Here is an 18,016-nt window from a genome sequence, read left to right on the forward strand (position 1 = left end):
GGGTTTGAGAAGGTGGGGGTGATGTTGGTATTATGGTGAGGTGAAAGTGGTAGGATAAGGGTTTAATAATAACAAATAAGAAAATGATATGTGTCAAAAGAAAAATATTTCTGTTACTCTCTCTAAATGGTGTTGTTTTGGGTTGGTTTTGGCACTAGAAGTGGCTTTCTCCGTTATTTCACAAAACAGAGATGGACGAGGGGGCTTACATTGTGACACGGAATGAACTACGAGGTTTTAATTGTCAAAATTAAAAACATGGGGTTTAAATTGCAAAACATGCTAAACCTTGGGGTTTTATTTGTAATTGGTCCTTTTTGTCTTTAGTGAACATTTTTAAATTTTTAAACATTTTATTTTATTTTTTTAGATGTACCTTATTTAGATTTGTCTAAAAAATAGCAAATTTGTGAAAAAATATTTTAAAAAATTAATAAATACATAAAAATATGAAAAATATACTAAATTCTCGTATTTTTTTTTTATATGTTTGGTATTTAGTGAATTTTTAAAAGATTTTTTTCACAAAAATTATATTTTTATGTGTATTTATATTAGGTGTGTTTAAAAATTAAAACAATTGCTTAAAATATTTTTAAAAAATTCAGAAAAAATAAAAATAAATAAAAAATAAAAAAGTAGAATTTTCTAAAAAATATTTTTGGAAAACAAAAATCTTTTTTTTTTTTCTCTCTCTCCCAAACTGTGACCGTGTCACTAATTTTACCCTACGGAACGTACAATGACATGTAATGTGATGTACCAATTCCTGCGTATACACCGTACAATTGTACGCATTATTATATAATTGTACGATCACAGCAGAGAGAATACTAGAATCATTTACTATATATTAATTAATTGTTTTCTTCTCACTCAACCGTGCAACGGATTGTTCTTCTTCTTTCTTCTTTCTTTTTTTTATTTATTTATTTTTATTTTGTCTATCTATTTTAGGGTAAATTAGATTTTACTATCTTTATATTTCGTTATTTTTTTCATTTTAGTCTTTAAAACTTATTTTTTCTCACTTTGATTTTTCATGTTTTAAATTTTTTCTATTTTATTTTTAAAATTAATGTCTGTTAAAAAATAATAAAAAAATAATATATTAACAATCATTTCACATAAAAATAATTTATTATATATAGTTCACATCTCTAACAACAAAAATGATTCGTAACTCGAAATTCTTTTGGCTCAAATGGCCCGACTGCCCAAAACGATGTTGTTTTGGACATTTTTTTTTTCTTTTTCTTTCTTTCGAACACAGACAGTGGGAAAATAAGAGGAGAGAGTGTGTGAGAAAGAGAGAGAGAAGAGGTGACAGAAAAAAAGGAGAAAAGACGATCGACGGTGATGGTGGCGACACCGGTGGGTATCGTCGATCTCCTCTTTCAGACTCTGTTTTTTCTTTTTTTCCTTTTTTTTTAAGTAGATCTAGATCTAAAAAAAAAAAATTTGTTAATGATGATAATATATTGATGATGATGATGATGTTGATGAAGATATTCCTCACACTCCATTTTCTCATTTTTATTTTATTTTCCTAAGTAGATCTAGATCTGAAAAAAATAAAAATATAAATAAATAAATAAATTGTTGATGATGATGATGATGTTGATGAAGATGTTGTCCAGCTCCCTCTTTGTATTCTCCAGCTCCAGCTCCAGCTCCAGCTCCAGCTCCCTCTTCTCTCTTATTTTCTTCTTTACTTTCACGTTCTTCATCCTCAGAAAAAATGAGAAAGAAAAAAAAATAAAAAATTCAAAACGTTGTCGTTTTGGACTCGGGCATTCAAGCCTCATAATTTTCGAGCTACAAAACCGGGTTCTCTAATAATAGCCAATTGTACAATAATAACATTGTTAATGATAAACAGATTAGATCAAATAATTACTCTATTCCTTTATACTCTTATGCAGTCAATCCTCTGTTTTAATTTTTTTTTTTTTTTCAAACGTATCCAAAAATAAAGAGATAATGTTACTCAAAAAAATTAAAAAGTCAAAAAATTAGCGTTTAATTGTATTGCCAAAATACTAATAAATTTTAATTTGGGAAGAGAGGCTTGTAATAAAACAAAAAAACAAAAAAATCACTATAAATTATTGTATGACTCTCTACTTTTTGCATATTTTTTTTTATACAAAGTCAAAAAAATTAACTAATGTAACTAATTCTCAAATCGGACTTAATTATTAGCTCAATTAAAGGCTATGTTTGGCATAAGCTAATTTGGTTATTTTAGTCACAAAAAGACAAAATAAACTAAAAAGTCAATAAAATAAAATATCACATTCAAATTATAATCATTTTTCTTTTCACAAAAGTCAAAAAACTCATCACAAACGAGTTAGCCTCGGGCTAAAATAATCAAAAAAAATTAAAAAGTCAAAAAATCAGCCCACATCCAAACGAAAGCTTAGAGACTAATTTATAATTTAATTTTTATAACAATGTGTATAATTAATTAAAATAAATAAATTACTAAATATATATAAATTATGTATATAATAATCTTGATTTTTTTATTATGTATGCAATTAGCTTTCTATAATGCATTGTTAGTGAGATAATTATCTAAGTCAGGTCGCCTATGATGTAAATAGATAAGGTTGTATGTTACGGAGGTCAAAGTGTAATTTTGAAATCCACTCTTCTCTCGTGTAAATGGACAATTTTGCATTTAGTAATACACAAGTAAAATCTTACAATCACTTCTCTAACTTTGTCCAACTCCGTAAATATCATAAATATTAGCTCCCGTTTGGCAAGTGAGTTGGAGTTGTTGGAATTAAAAAAGAATGAAAAGAAAAAAAAAGTTAAATAAATTAATAAAATAAAATATCACATCTAAATTATAATTATTTAATTTTTTCTCTCATAAAAAAATAAAAAAGTTAAAAAGATCAAAAAATTATTTTCAAACAAAATTAATTTAACCTGACTAAATTAACTAAAAATAATTAAAAAATCAAACTAAAAATTTTTTCCCAAACCAACCCTTACGCTTTGTTTGGTTGGGAGATTTAGGGAGGGATTTGGAAAGGGAAAGGAAAAAGGTGTGTGAAACTAGGTGAAATATAGGTATGTTTTATTCACATTTCACTTACCTTTTCCATTTTCCTTTCCAAATCCCTTCTCAAATCTCCCAACCAAACACACATTAGTATAGCTTTTATTTATTTTTTATTTATTTTTTTTGGCACGTAGGCAAAGTTACATATTAGGCATGAAGGAGGTGAAAGACATTTTTGTCTTTTTGTTTTCAAATTTGCCTTCTGGATTATTTCACTGCAACTGTGTATCTGTATATATTCATTAGAGTACTTGTGAAAAAAAGACATCTTTATTGATTTTATTATTTAAAATAAATTTATGATGATTCAATATAAATTTTAGATGAATGATTTACTAATTTGTAATAAGATAAATTATTAATAAATCTTAATAGTTAGATTTAATTTTTATCAAATCTTATTAAAAATAAGTTATAGTAAAATCGTCACTAAAAATAATTTTTTGACATTTTTTTTGCATATATAATTAAAAATTGACAATTAGTGCTTTTTTTTAGTCACGATTTTTTTAAATTACGACTAAATCTTATAATTAGTGACGTTTTTTAATGACAAATTTTTAAACTATCACTGAAAGTTGAAAATTAGTGACTTGTTTTTATGATGATTTTTTTTTAAACTGTTACTAAAATTATAATTAGTGACATTTTTTAATAGTGTGATGAAAAATGTCATTAATTATCATAAGACTTATTAAACAATAAATTCATCTATTAAAACTTACATATAAGTTCTCATTTTGTTTTTATTTTTTTGAGCGGCAAGCAAATCAAATTTTATTAATTAAAAGATACAAAAGTTTAGGAGAAGTTGCATCATTGTTAAATAAGTTCCCATTTTTAATAAACTAAAATTGTGATTTCAACTCAAGCTACATCAAATTGATCTGTTTGCCAATGGCTTATTGGCTAAAAAAAATATATATATATATATAAAAGATAAAACAGACTAAATAAGTTAATAAAATAAAATATTATATTTAAATTATAATCATTTCACTTTTTCTCTTACAAAAGTCAAAAAAGTCAAATCAAACAAACTTTTAGTTCTAAGCTAAAATAGTAATTAAAAAAAACCGAGTTATGCTAGGGACTCCAAACAAATAACTAAATTTTCTATCAAATCTCTCACGTGAATGTGAAACTCACAAGTGATTTGTGTAGGTCTCACACCCATGTGAGAGGTTTAGTAAAAATTCTGATCATTTATTTAAAATCCATAGCATTTTCCAAAACGAAAAAACTAACTAAAAAAAAATCAATTACCAAACAACAGCTTAGATTTCAATAGATGATAAGTTTGATTTTAGATCAAAACTTTAAAATCAATTATGATTGATCCAATTTTGAATTTAAGATTGTTTTGAAAAGATGATTAAAAGTTGATTTTTTAGTTTTTATTTTTTTAAAAAAAATATGTAAAAAATATGAAAGATAATGTGACCCAAAATAAATTAAAAAGTTGAGTTTTAATTTTTTTTTTTCCGCCTCTTCCAAAAGAGCCCTTAGTGTTAATTCAAACCAAATCAACCGATGCACACCGCAGGGTGGTGGCGGCTAGAGTGATGATGATAGTGATATGATGATGATAACATTATTAGCTATAGTAGTGTTGATTGTTAAAAAAAACAAAAAAACAAAAAATGCTACGTAATTCAAATTTGAGTTTGTCTTGAATGGTTTGAATTTTATTTTGTCAGTCGTCTGGCCGGTCATTCGGCAAAAACACTAACAATTGTAGTCAACAAGATAACAACTGCAATAGACAAGTGTTTCATTTGATCGTCCGGCCGGTCGACTGGTGAACACAAATTTGAGCTATTCAAGACAACTCAATTCGAGGCACCAAAAATTTCTCAAAAAGTAAGTAGTGATAAAATAAAAAAGAGTTACGATGGTCATAACAACGACGATGATAGCAATAGTAACATTTATAAGTCTACTATGTTTCATAAGTTTGAAAAACATTTTCACATTTAACATTGTTTAACAATATTAGCTCATTTTCTGACCACAAAAAATAAATAAAATCAGTACTTTAGTTTTTTAAATTGCTTATTTTTTCAAATGCTTCTTTAGTAGAAACTCCAAAAAATTGAGCCAAAAAATATATATGTTAAAAATTAAAAAGTCAACTATTACATAAGAAATGCTTATCAAGAGGGTCTAATCTAACTTTGCATATTTATACATCAAGTGGCTCCACTACACAACTATATTTGCACAAACATTGGAAAAGTTCGTTAAAATTGACATCAACAACCTTTGATCAATCTAACCAAGATCTCAGCCACAATGGCATTGGCGTTATCCTTACCATTATTGAACTCCTTTCTCACAAGGCTCTCCAGAGAGATGCCTGTTTTGGCAGTATAAGCCCTACTCACCTCCTTCACATCCAAGTCGCACCGAGTGATCACTATTCGGATCAGAAGCTCCCGAGCATCTCCATTCTTCATCCTCAGTTGCTTCGCAAAGAACCTCGCAGGGTATTGTATGCATCGGATAACAATCCGAAGCTCCTTACCAAACTGCCCGCACTTGCTTCGCTTGAGTGACTTGGCAAACTCATGACCATAGAGTTGTTTGTAGGCGACTAGAATTGCCCGGACTTGGCTAGTGTTTCTTTGACTAATCAGTGAAACGATGGTCTTTTGATCGATAATTTTCCCACTCTCCATTGCTTCGTAGAGTGTCTTGGCATCACACATGGCCATACTCGGGTTGGCTTTAACACCGTAGTTGCGGCAAGACTTCAATATCGCTAGCAAAATCTAATGAGAGCACCAAGAAAGTATAAGATTTCAAATATCACAGCCTATGATTCCATAAGCGCAATACAAACCCATAATTTTTTGCAAAAAGGTGTCCAGAACGCATATGTCAAATTTTCTGGGCTGCAGCATTACAGCAATAACATACCTCTTTGAATCCACCATTAACCTTTAGCGCAACATCTTGGTCAATGTTGGAATTGTATAGGGAACTATATGCCTGCTTAATCGCTTGTAGCTCTGATGATGATCGGGTGCATGCAATCTCAATGAGAGTGTTGAGATTCACACTTCCTCCATAAAGCGAATTCCTCATCATCTCCGCATCACGCTCTTGCGGTTCACTTATGCGAAAATAAGCTGCCCTCTGTTCATACAACAATTTAACATTTTCATACTAACAAAAATACAGTGAAAAGCAACTTTGACTTAAAGAGCGAAAATGCTTACAAAATAAAGGTTGCTCCTCTGAGCCTTTGAGGTGACACGAAGATCTTGGTTGTACAGAGCCCTATAGGTCTGGCAAAGAAGCTTCAACTCTTGTGAGTTCCTCAGAAGGATCTCTGCAAGGCTTTGTTTGTTGCTTGCAACATTGCCTGTACAGTAATGAAATGAGTTTCCAAATAATGAACAGTAGCTAAACCAAAAGAAGATGAAAGAAGGTAACTAACTACCCGAAATGTAACGATGAATGAGTTGGCAATCCAATTCGAGCTTTTTCAAGTTTTGAACAGAGTTGCTGCCCATCTCGTCCCTTTTTGCCTGTTTTCTGCTTTCGATTCCTGGATACAAATAACAAAAACTATGATACCCAATTTATAAGCTAGAAAAAGACTGTTGTGTGTACCAATGGAATACTTCACTATGGTTTGGCTTTTCATTCACAAAAAATGAAGCAAGCACAGGGGAAACAACAGCCACGTCCAAAGTGGAAGAATATATATAAAGGAACATATCCTCAGTTCCAATATCAACCATACCCTTTCCACCACACTTCACTTTCTCTTGCCAGCTTATTTGCTTGTTGTAACTCAGAATAAACATTACATCATTACAAATATATAGATAAACAACACAATAATAAAGCATCTCTTCTACAGCATATAACTCGAAAAGATGTCAACATACAGTATGAAGATTGTCCCACCAGGTACTAGAAAGGGATTTTTCATATCTCAGAGAGTTGTCAGTCGTTACAAAATTGTGGCTTATTTCAAATTTTAACCACTTGAGCAAATCTGATCAGAAAACATACCAAGGGGTTCAAGAATACAGTATACTTATAAATAAGATACACAACCTTGCAAGGACATCTCGTTGAGCGATTATACCATAAGATACACAATGCTTTCCCAGTAGATCCATAAAAATTTTAATCACATATTCAGCTGCATTGCTTCTTGCAAAATGATTCAAGGGTATTAAATCAATCCAACTACGATACATATGGTTTATTCCAAATTTCAATGTGATATCTACTAATGAGGCCAAGGATACAAAGAAGATATCGGTAACCACTGATTCCACTGCCCACAATAACAAACAAATTTACGAAGTTGATAGATGAAGCATTGTCTTCTATCCTCTAATTGGCTGCAGTTGGTGGAAGCAGTGTTCTCTCAAAGCTACCTTTCGCTTGTGAACCATTTCATAGAAGGAGCATACATATCACATGTTCCAAACTCTCTTTGTCATTTCACTATGCCACATTGAACCAACAGTCATCTACTTCACGGTAGTCACCATAATATTGATTGCGACAGCCACGGAAAACTTGAGGGTTCCTGGCAATTAATTCCTGAAAAACAAATAGATAAACCATAAAGTAAGACAGGATATATAAACTCTATACAACATATAATTAGACTAATTCTTTAGAAATATTTCTTTCAACAACAGAGAGGTTTGAAGAAGATTATACATATTACCAATCAATGACAATTGACACCATCTTACAAATTGAACTTTTGTACTAATGATTGCATAGTGGTTTGGTCCATCCATCATGGATTCCACTAATACAAATATCTGGTAAAAGTATTCCATAGAAAACGTTTTAAACGTTAGAAAATGTTGTCTGCCAAAACAAATACAGTGTTAGTGAGAAAACTTTGAATAAAAATATACGACCTTCCACATCTATAAGCAATGAATGTTTTGAATACTCAACTAAATGCAACTAGCCTTTGTCTCATTTACTTGGGGGTTGGCTACATGAATATTTTTCCTCCAGTTGACTCTATTACAAGCCATGTCCTCGATTAAGTCTATGACAGTAGGTGTAGAATCCATGTTCATAAGGTATAACCAAAGTTTTATGTTATGACACACAGAGTTAATAAATGTTTTGAATTGTGAATAATACTAATAATAAATAAATGTTTTAAATACTATGAGAAATAAAAGGTCATAATTAAGAGTCGCTTGGAGTTTCTTATAGAAATAGACATGGGCCTAATCTGGTCCATTTTCTAGATTACCCAAACAATTCCTGAAGACCTGTGTGAATATAATCCCACCACCAAACAAATTGTAACAGTGAATTCTAAGTTTCACCAAACCAAATTTTCATTTTTCAACAGATCTTGTTTTACATTAAATTTCCCAAAGGGATAACTAAACCACACTGATATGACTACTTTCTCGTTATATAGAACTGCCTTCTGGTTTATTTATTCTGTTGATGAGAGCTTTCCATTCCTTCATTTATTCATTTGAAATGAAATATATACCTAAAACACATAAAAATGCCCACCCTGTTTCCCATTTCTTGACAGATACCTTCTTTACGAGAATATTCTTTTTCCAAGTAGCAAAAGGCAAAGTTGTACAGGACGAAATAGGTGAGCATCCAACTGTTCTGCCAGACCAAAATTGTCCCACAACAAAAAGTTGATTGTCAGACAAGCATTTGTTTTTGCTCAGTAGAATAGGAGACAAGTAACAAGAAGCAAATATTAGTTCAATGTTAACAGCATAGCAATAATAACTATGAAGAAGAAAAAAAAGACGTAAAATTACCAGTGGAATATTAATGAATCATCCACCCGCTGCCAAATGCAAAACCTGAAATAAGAAATTATAAATAAAAACAAAGGTATTAATTAGCAATCATTTAGTTTCATAAAATAATCAATTTTCTTTAAGAAAGATAAAGTAACAGATTGGCACCATTAAGTGTCAACCACTGATCTTGTGGTGCATTCTCTTTCCTTCCCTTTCCTATACCGAGCAAGGTGCTTATGATATTCTTCCAGCTCTTTCTCCAGTTTTTCAATGAACTGACTCGTATGCTCTAGGGACTGCTCAAACCTGTACTTTTCCAGGGCCTACAAATTGGAAGTGGAAAGGCAAATTTATCCAGACGTTAATGCATCTATAATAAGTGAAAGGAGATATAAGACACATCAAAAAAAACACCCAAAATTTACATGGCACTAGATGAGTGAGTTGTAATTGAAAATTTTGAAGAATCTCACAGATGTAAGGCACAAGAATAAGCTGAACTACAATGCAACCAGCTTCAAATAGTTGCGACACTCGCAGAATGAACATTCAATAATATAAAGCACTAACAAGGACCGCCCATTCTGGCATTTTAGGGGCATGGAATTCATCACTATCTCAATATATGGCCATCCATTGTGTAAGGGTGGATTGAATCCCGTCCCATCCAGCATAGGCATGTAGTCATGTTGTTAAGAATCTTACGATTCCTAATTTTAATCTTGCAATTCATTTTATTCAACCGTGCTTGGTATGAATTACTAGGTCAAACCTCATATAATAAAAAATAAAAAATAAAATTAATGAATCTTTGTAATCACAAGTGAATCTCACAATTCGGAATTCACGTGATTTAGCAGTCGATAGCTTTTCAATTGTAACTATCACAAAAGTTCCTTTTTTTCTTCTCTTCTTCAAATATCTCCTTCTATCTTCCAAAATAAGCTTCTAAAAGACCTTTTTTGCTCTTTAGGGTTAAAATAATTTTGGAACTAGTAAAAGTGCTTCTGGCTCTTTAAAAGTTTTAGAAAACATTAAAAACTGCCTTCACACAATTTTAGAAGAAACATAAAAGGAGAAAAACAGAGGTAATGGCTATTATGTGAGTTGTTTTGTAGAAGATCAAAATTTCTGGTGGTTACACAAATGGAAAAGGGAAAGAAAGAAATTGCAGAAAATGTCAAATAAAAAGACCTATCTAAGACACAATAAAGAAGTAGGAACTGGTTATTCAAACTTTATTCTTTTTATGGCCATAATCAGATTAAATACCATTTGTTTTCTACAATGATGAAAAGGCAATGAATAATGTAAAATAAATTGATAGAGAGAGAATAAACTGTATGTATTATTGATTGATATATTTATGTTATTTATTACAAATGGTGAGGGGCTCCTTATATAGGAGATGTAGTGGAGTAGGTGGTAGTGGTAGGTGTGTAGTAGGTGGTAGTAGGTGGTGGTAGGTGTAGTAGGTGGAGTAGGTGATGGTAGGTTTTTAACAGGCCCCCGCAAACTCAAGGGGGATAGGAACTAACCAACTTGAATTTGGAGAGAGTAACAAAACAAGAAAAATAAAATAAAATAAAAATGGATAGGAGACACTGTATGGTCGTGTCAGACCGTTGTAGAAGACTGCATGGTTATGGCAGACCGATGTAGAAGACACTGGCTCGTGTCGGACCGATGTAGAAGACAGTTTATGGGGTCATGTCGGACCGTTGTAGCAGACAATGTTGTGACAGTTGTTGTGACAGTTTACGGAGTCTTGCTGGACCCTTGTAGAAACTAACCGGAATCAATGTCGGGACCGTTGTAGAAGACTGTATGGTTATGGCAGACCGTTGTAGAAGACACTGGCTCGTGTCGGACCAATGTAGAAGACAATTTATGGGGTCATGTCGGACCGTTGTAGCAGACAATGTTGTGACAGTTGTTGTGACAATTTACAGAGTCTTGCTGGACCCTTGTAGAAACTAACCGGAATCAATGTCGGGACAGTTTACAGAGTCTTGTCGGACCCATAAAAAGTCGCACCCTCAAAAGGTGTGCCCAATCTGTCAAAAAGTGTGCCATCAAAAGACGTGCCCAATCCATAAAAAGGCATGCCATCAAAAGGCGTGCCATCAAAAGACGGGCCATCAAAAGGCGCGCCCATGTTGTCGTCGAGCGCCGAGCGGCGCATGATGCGCGTGTCGGCCTCTTCGTCAGGGTCTTTATAAACTGAGGCGGAGGCTGTGCTTACCAGTCTGAAACCGCCGAACATTTGCATTCTGAAATACTTTGTAAACACTCTGTAACCAATCCTTCTCTGAAAGTACCAGTCGGAAATCGCTGCGTCGCTGAAACACTCAGCAACCCAAAAAACATGGCCTCTTCTTCCCGTCCAGCTACCCAGAACATGGCCTCCTCTTCCCGTGGTCTGCTCACGCTCTTTCCAGACCTGAACGAGTTCACAAGAGAAATAACTGGTGCGGTGGCCAGTGAACCTCAACCAAACACCTCTAGTTTTGCTCCGTTGAACTTTCCGATGCGGTCTGTGGAGCAAAAAATGGCGGTGCAAACTGATATTGAGGCCAATCAGTATACTTTGAAGTCATGTGTGGAGACCATGACGGCGGTCACAAACTTGTCGCACCGGCTTCAGAGTAGGACAAATGAGGTGCAACAGTTAAACGCCCAACTGGCTCTGCTCCAGCGCATGTATAAGGATGCGCGAGCAGAGATAAGTGTGCTAAAGGCGGAAAATAAGGATCTGAAGCGGAAGGCCACCGTGATGTTCCGATTTGGAGGTCCGCCATATGCTGCAGTGGAGGAGCAGGAGGGAGTGAACGTGCTTGGCGGCGCGGGAAACACAGAGGCAGCACCGTCAAGGGCCGCCCAGGATGGAGGCAAGAAGAAGCGACCCGCAGCAGAGTAGAGAAGAAAAAATCCCACTGTGAGTGTGGTTGTTTTGTTGTGGTTTTGTTTGTTTGTTTGTTTGTTTGTTTTTTTTTTTTTTTTTTTTTTTTTTTTTTTTTTTTGATGTAGAATGGTGAGCGGGGTGAATCCCTGATATGAATAAAACAAGTGTGTTTTGAAAACTCGAATGGGAGGTGTGGTAAGGCAGAAAAATCAACTGGAATGAATGTAGTTTTTGTTTTTTTCTTCTTTTTTTTTTTTTTTTTTTTGGTGAAAATAATAATAATAATAATAAATAAAATGAAGTGTTGGAAGCCAGTGGAATCAATGAAGGCTAGTATAATATATTTGAGTGGGGAAAAGAATGATGGGTATGTTGATTATATAATAAAATAAAAGTGGGTATTTGAAAGAGATTAAAAGTGGTTTGGAGAAAATAAATAAAAATAATAGATTTTGAAATCAAACGTGGAGCAGACAGAGGGACAAGCCCATATGAGAAAGTGGAGAGAGGGCTGGGTATGCATATGAGCATGTTTGGTGCTGGTGGAACTGGGTTTGATATATGGAGGAGGTAGTGGAGAATTATTTTATTGGAGAGGGGCAGGAAGTGGGAATAAAGAGAATAAAAAGGAGAGCACTCAGCTCCAACTGCTTGTGCAAGGTCAGTCTTGTTTATTACAAGGAGGTCAGCTTGTGTAATTCCCGGGCCTCCTTTTCGAGGTATTTTATCACCACCAGATACATCAATTATATCAATGATATAGTCAGCCAGTTCTCTGCTGAAGTTGGCAGCCAAATTATCTCTCCCCCAGATTCACAGAGAAGTATATCCGCTTTATACAAGTTAGAGAGCTCCTCAAGGGGGCCAAGATTCATGCTGATGTCTTCACGAATGGCAGCGTGTGGGCAGCCCCCAGTTTCCACAGCTCGTATCCTTTCCTCTGGAAGTGCTCCATGCTTCACCAAGAATTCACCATCCTCTTTTGTGAATATATCATTTGTTACTGCCTCAAGACTGTACTTGTCCCGCAAGAATTGACACAAAGCCAACATTAAAGCAGTTTTCCCAGTACCGACAGGTCCACCAATACCAACAGTGAAAGCTCTTTCCCTGAAATCCCTAGTCACAAGAGGCGGTGCCCTTCTGCTGAAGTACCCAGGTGAGTAAATGGGTTCATGTGAGTGTGGTGCCAGTCCATCATGGCTGTGGTACACCTTACCATCTGGGCCCACCCATGATGTTGTTTCTGTTGAATCCCCATGAGAGTGGTCGTGGGTTTGATGATGGTGATCATGATGATGATGATGATGATGATGATGATGATCGTGTTTATGATCATCATCATGATGGTCTTGCGCTTGGTGATTTTGTGACGCCATTGATTCTAAGCTTGCAAGATTTTAGCAGAGTGAGAGAGAATTAGGGAAGGCTTTAAAGTTTGGTGAATGAATCCATCATGATGAGTTGTTGAAGAATCTGCCATGAAAGAAGAAATTAAGGAAATTTGGGTTTGTCCGGCGGACGGCCAAGGCAAGATTGCCGCCCGCCGGTGGAACGAAATTACTAGGTTCTTAACCTAGCTCTGATACCATGTAAAATAAATTGATAGAGAGAGAATAAACTGTATGTATTATTGATTGATATATTTATGTTATTTATTACAAATGGTGAGGGGCTCCTTATATAGGAGATGTAGTGGAGTAGGTGGTAGTAGATGGTAGTGGTAGGTGTGTAGTAGGTGGTAGTAGGTGGTGGTAGGTGTAGTAGGTGGAGTAGGTGATGGTAGGTTTTTAACAAATAATAACTCCTTTCTTATCATAGTACTAAAGGTAACTTTCTTAACAAAGAAATTAACAAACAAGCACAAAAGAAGAATTAAAAAGAATGCTCCAGATAAGCATTTTTCCCATTATATTACATGATCATGCACTAGCATAGTATCCTTATACGAAGTCTCAACATGTAGCCTATAGAAACTACCTGAAGGACCACACGTAAAATTATAGAGCCAATTAGAATGTGAAACATATAAAATTGTTGAATACAATTACAACCAAAAAAAAAAAGGTGGGGGGGCCAGAACACATGCACTCGATGTTGCCAGAAATGCACTCACGCCAGTTGATTAAAATTCAAAAAATAAAAAAAATCATACTTTCGCAGGAAATTAAGTTGTAGGAGGGAAGCATGTTACCACAAAAGGGTGAAATAACTAACATCTTCTACAAAATTGTTTCAGAAACACTGAAAATTTTAGTAAATATTTTCCAAAATGATTGTAGAGAACGTATGCGTTGTTGTCTATCCAGGGCCATCAACCTACATCTTACCCGTAGCCCTTATCCTTACATTTTCTTTCTGGAAACCTGTTAGTTCCCAACACAATCTCCCAAAATTTAATCTCATTCAATAATGAAAAAGCTGGAAAATTGTATGATGGTAAAAGAAAATTATATCCAAAATGATATCGATTGATCATAATAGTCAGAAGTTAGACTACTGAAGTGTCCAGAAATAGAATGCGAAAAATCAACCAGATAGTTGTTTCTAAAATAACTCCAAAATAGTTTAAGTGCTATACCAGGACCAAAATAGTTTGGAAATCCCAGCTTGCTAGTTAGGCAGTTGGTAGTAATAGCGCATGCTCTTGGCTACTTAAAATATAGTAAATATGATGACGATTGCGGGTTAGATCTAAAACTAACCTTAGACTTGATTTCAACATCATATACCGCTAATAACTAACCCTAGATCAGAGTGATATGGCTAAATGCCTTCAGAAAAAGAAAAAAAGGAAAGTCCATCTGATACTACTTTTTTTTTTTCTGACAAATAATCGGCACATGATCAACAAGGAGATACATTACCTTGGCTTTAGATAAGGTATCCGGAGGTGACATCACTTTTGGCTGTACATAATTCTTTCCACGATAGAATATTATAGTATTGTTAGGTTTTATATCAATCACAATGCCTTTGCTCAGCCGTGCAAGATCTTCAGCATACTCATGAACCTGTCCGGGCTTACAAGGCTTGCAAATAACCTTAACAGTCTCATGCTTTTTCCAGTGAAGATGCATATTGAGGACAACACCTCCAAATACTCCTCGCCTCCCAACTGGAACATAATTCTTCTTTTTCTCACCAGTACGCTTTAGGTAAAATTTCTCTTCCTCGGTTAGAATTTCGGGATCATATGTTTCAGCTGGGGCTTTAGGTACCTCAAAATTCCTAAGTTTCTCAATCAACCATGCTTCTTTTCGTTTAGCCTGAACAAATATCATAAAGAATTAGAGTAAAATTAAGAGGCTATCAAGCTCAGAAATATCAATCATCCCATTGAAACACAAAATCTCAAAAATCCTCGGCAATTTAAATAAACAAAATTTTCCTTTCTCAATAAGAAACAGTTAAGACTTCCTTTTATCAATGAGGTCAGGAATGAAGGAGCTTCTCATAGTTTTTAAAATTTTAGAGAATGCAGTAACATTATGGAAATTGTTGTGTGGTTCTTACGGAAAATTTCCAGCCAAAAACATAAGTTAAGTAATGGCAGCTAAAACAACAAAATCATAAAACCCACTCTTCTAGTTTCAAAAACAGCAAATAAAATAAAAGGACAAGACAAAAGCAAAAGCTTCGGTGCATATGATTTTCCCATACAAATAACACGAAAAATAAAATAAAATTAGACAAGGTCAATTTTAAAATAAATAAATCAATAAAAAAGAATCTGACAAGGCTCCCTACCTTTTCAAGTTTGTATCTAATCCTAACTTCTGGATTTGGAGATTTCATCTTTTTCTTCGCTTTCAGACGATATAACCTGAGTTCATTTAATTTGGCCTTCTTAGACATTTTAACCCGTTTGACTCTTTTCTGCCCTTTTGTTGGAGACCCCTTTTTCTCAAGCAGCTTGCCCAAACTAAACCTAACAACATCATTCTCCATCTTCAGCTCAATTGAGGTACTGCTCATACATCTAGCATGTAGCCATTTTACAAGAGTATTATGATACCCAGGCATCAATGATCCCTGCATCATTGACGTATTTAATTGAGAGGAAATACATAATGCTCCTAAATGAGGTCCCTCTGACGTGTAGCTTCTCTGGTTTGCAAACGTGATGCAAGTAAGAGACTCTGTAAATCTGTCCCCAGGAAACAATGAGAGACATGAAACGTTTGGATCTATATAAGAGTACCAGACTAGAGAATCCCTGCATACAGGATAGATAAATATTCATCACCATAGACCTCCTCTAACAGGAAAATGCTACTTGAATAGAAAACTTTTAACCACTTACATATGTTGATGATATCTTGTAAACTACAAGTGAAAGTAGAAAAAATTCCAGAAAAAGTTAAATCAGAATTCAGAACTACTCTTGATTTGCCTAATTATTTGGATTGTAATGGCAATTAAAATACAAGCATACATTCAACCTCTACGTGTTTAATCTGTGAATTCATCACATATTTATAGTATTAACTTGAAGGATATACCAAATAATGATAAGAAACATATCAAAGCCAATTGTTAGCCTGATGTGCTATGATGCATATTGCATAGCAATTGGATGAATAGAAGTCTTCTAAAAAAACTATACATCTGATTCATAAAATGGTCGGTCCTGGTCATTCTAACCGCACATGGAAAATACTTACCTACTAAAAATAATGGTAAAGATTTTACCATCACTAATCCATACTGGAGATGATTCCTGGAATGGAATTATTCCCATATTTGTGCTCTAGACAACCCTATTTGAAACCCGGGTATCCAGAAAAGTCTCTAAGGATCAATTGATGTAGTAGTACTAAATCTAATCATGGAACATCATGTTGATTAATTCATATTCACATAAGTTTTAATTAATATAATATCACATGTGTTTTTACCACTAGCAGTGTGATTTGAGTTCAAATTCATTACAATCTATTAGACCATGATTAAATTTCAGAACCATCGTGAAGCAACAATTCAAAAGAATGATAAATTTAAAGACCTAAACTGGAAACAAAGCAAAAATAAGAATCCGATATATTTTTTTCTTCTACATTCCTAAATTTTAGCAGCAACCAAACGGTGATCAGAATGTAAGACGGAGAGAGGCAGTGAAACCCTAAAACCCTAGAAAATTATCATAAACTAAAATGTTCGAATGAAATTCATGAAAAAAATATACCTCTTGATAGTGGGGAGATTAGGAGATTTGCAGTAGAGGATGCTGGAAAACCCGCGTCTCATACCTTTGATTGAAACTCTAGTCCACACCATCTTCACTTCACCCCTCCCTCTCTCTCTCTCTCTCTCGCTCGCTCTACGTTATGGGTGGGGTGGGTGATTTTGAGAACTAACTATTAAAAAATACATCACTAATAATACTGATGCATTGAGAAGGGTAATGCTAGGGAAACTAAATTTTCTACCAAACAAATGATCAAATATCTCATATGGGTGTGGGGTTCGCAATTTTGTGGGCCTCATATCCATGTGAGATATTTGATCATTTATTTGATAGAAAATTTGGGACCTCTAGCATTTTCTCATTGAGAATGACCAAAAAAAAGCAAAACAAAAGCAAAAACAAAGCATAGAAGGTGAGCGGACCTATTATCGCATCATTATTAGTGTTTACCTAGTACTTTATTTTTAGTGTTTCCAAGTATTTTTATTTTAAGAATAGGTAAAATGATTCATAGCATTTGGTAATTTTGTGTTTCTGGTTTATGTTTACAAAAAAGAAAAAAAAAAAAAAAAGTTATAAATTAATTTTTTGTTTATTTTTTAAAAAATATAAATTATAAATGTATTTGGTTTAAATAAAATATTTGAAATTTTTTTAAAATATAAACTAAAAATATATTTGTCTATGCGTAAAATATTTATATTCATTATTTATGACAATGGGATCATGCACATTATAATTAGAAAAAAAATATTTGAAAAAAAAATTGTTAATTAAATTTTAAAATTTCAGTTTAAAAACTAACGTAAACTCATTTTTTGAGTTTACATTTTTTTTCTCAAATTTACGAACTGAGACAATCATTTATAAACTAAAAAAAAATATCAAACAAATTTTTATAACAATTTTTAAAAATTTTATAAATATAAATTGAAAAGGAAATGGTTACCAAACATGCCCTATAAATTTGAAATTATTATTTTTTTTAATAAATTATTTTATCTTTGATTTTTAATTGATATTATTAATTGAATGAAGTGACACAATATGAAATTCTA

General features: G+C 33.5%; 1 protein-coding gene and 1 pseudogene across 29 annotated transcripts; both read right to left on the reverse strand.

Annotated features, from left to right (window-relative positions):
• Positions 1-5,177: 5,177 nt before the first annotated feature.
• LOC114319659 (putative CRM domain-containing protein At3g25440, chloroplastic) lies at positions 5,178-17,120 on the reverse strand. Of its 28 annotated transcripts, none has more exons than XM_082914327.1 (8): positions 9,028-9,180; positions 8,878-8,922; positions 8,638-8,716; positions 7,785-7,933; positions 6,531-7,654; positions 6,307-6,452; positions 6,005-6,223; positions 5,178-5,856 (listed from the first exon to the last, which is right to left on the reverse strand). In XM_082914327.1, the coding sequence occupies exons 5-8, from the start codon at positions 6,601-6,603 to the stop codon at positions 5,338-5,340; spliced, it is 957 nt and encodes a 318-aa protein (XP_082770453.1). In that variant the 5' UTR covers positions 6,604-7,654; positions 7,785-7,933; positions 8,638-8,716; positions 8,878-8,922; positions 9,028-9,180; the 3' UTR covers positions 5,178-5,337. The 28 variants fall into 28 exon arrangements, 9 of the variants coding, with proteins under 9 accessions (XP_082770453.1, XP_082770456.1, XP_028122494.2 ...); XR_003649497.2 differs by lacking the exons at positions 5,178-5,856; positions 6,005-6,223; positions 6,307-6,452 and adding exons at positions 14,635-15,036; positions 15,518-15,986; positions 16,956-17,120 and having other exon boundaries at positions 7,008-7,654; positions 8,638-8,711; positions 9,028-9,185; XR_003649493.2 differs by lacking the exons at positions 5,178-5,856; positions 6,005-6,223; positions 6,307-6,452 and adding exons at positions 14,635-15,036; positions 15,518-15,986; positions 16,956-17,120 and having other exon boundaries at positions 7,008-7,654; positions 7,785-7,884; positions 9,028-9,185.
• LOC145820027 (urease accessory protein G pseudogene) lies at positions 11,929-13,250 on the reverse strand (annotated as a pseudogene). The gene has a single exon (XR_014360933.1). The product of XR_014360933.1 is annotated as an urease accessory protein G pseudogene (transcript).
• Positions 17,121-18,016: the final 896 nt, after the last annotated feature.

The sequence above is a fragment of the Camellia sinensis genome, chromosome 2 (genome assembly GCF_055761805.1).
Source record: "Camellia sinensis isolate YWXY chromosome 2, ASM5576180v1, whole genome shotgun sequence".
Taxonomy (NCBI): domain Eukaryota; kingdom Viridiplantae; phylum Streptophyta; class Magnoliopsida; order Ericales; family Theaceae; genus Camellia; species Camellia sinensis.

Bases quoted from the DNA above. Each gene is read 5' to 3' on its own strand.
- LOC114319659 (XM_082914323.1), bottom strand. From the start codon at position 17,047: ATGGTGTGGACTAGAGTTTCAATCAAAGGTATGAGACGCGGGTTTTCC. The intron at 15,037-15,517 runs GTAGGGAGCCTT...ATATTTGTTCAG, and splicing joins TTAGATACAAACTTGAAAAG to GCTAAACGAAAAGAAGCATG. The intron at 9,186-14,634 runs GTAATGTATCTC...TCCAATTTGTAG, and splicing joins ATACCTTATCTAAAGCCAAG to GCCCTGGAAAAGTACAGGTT.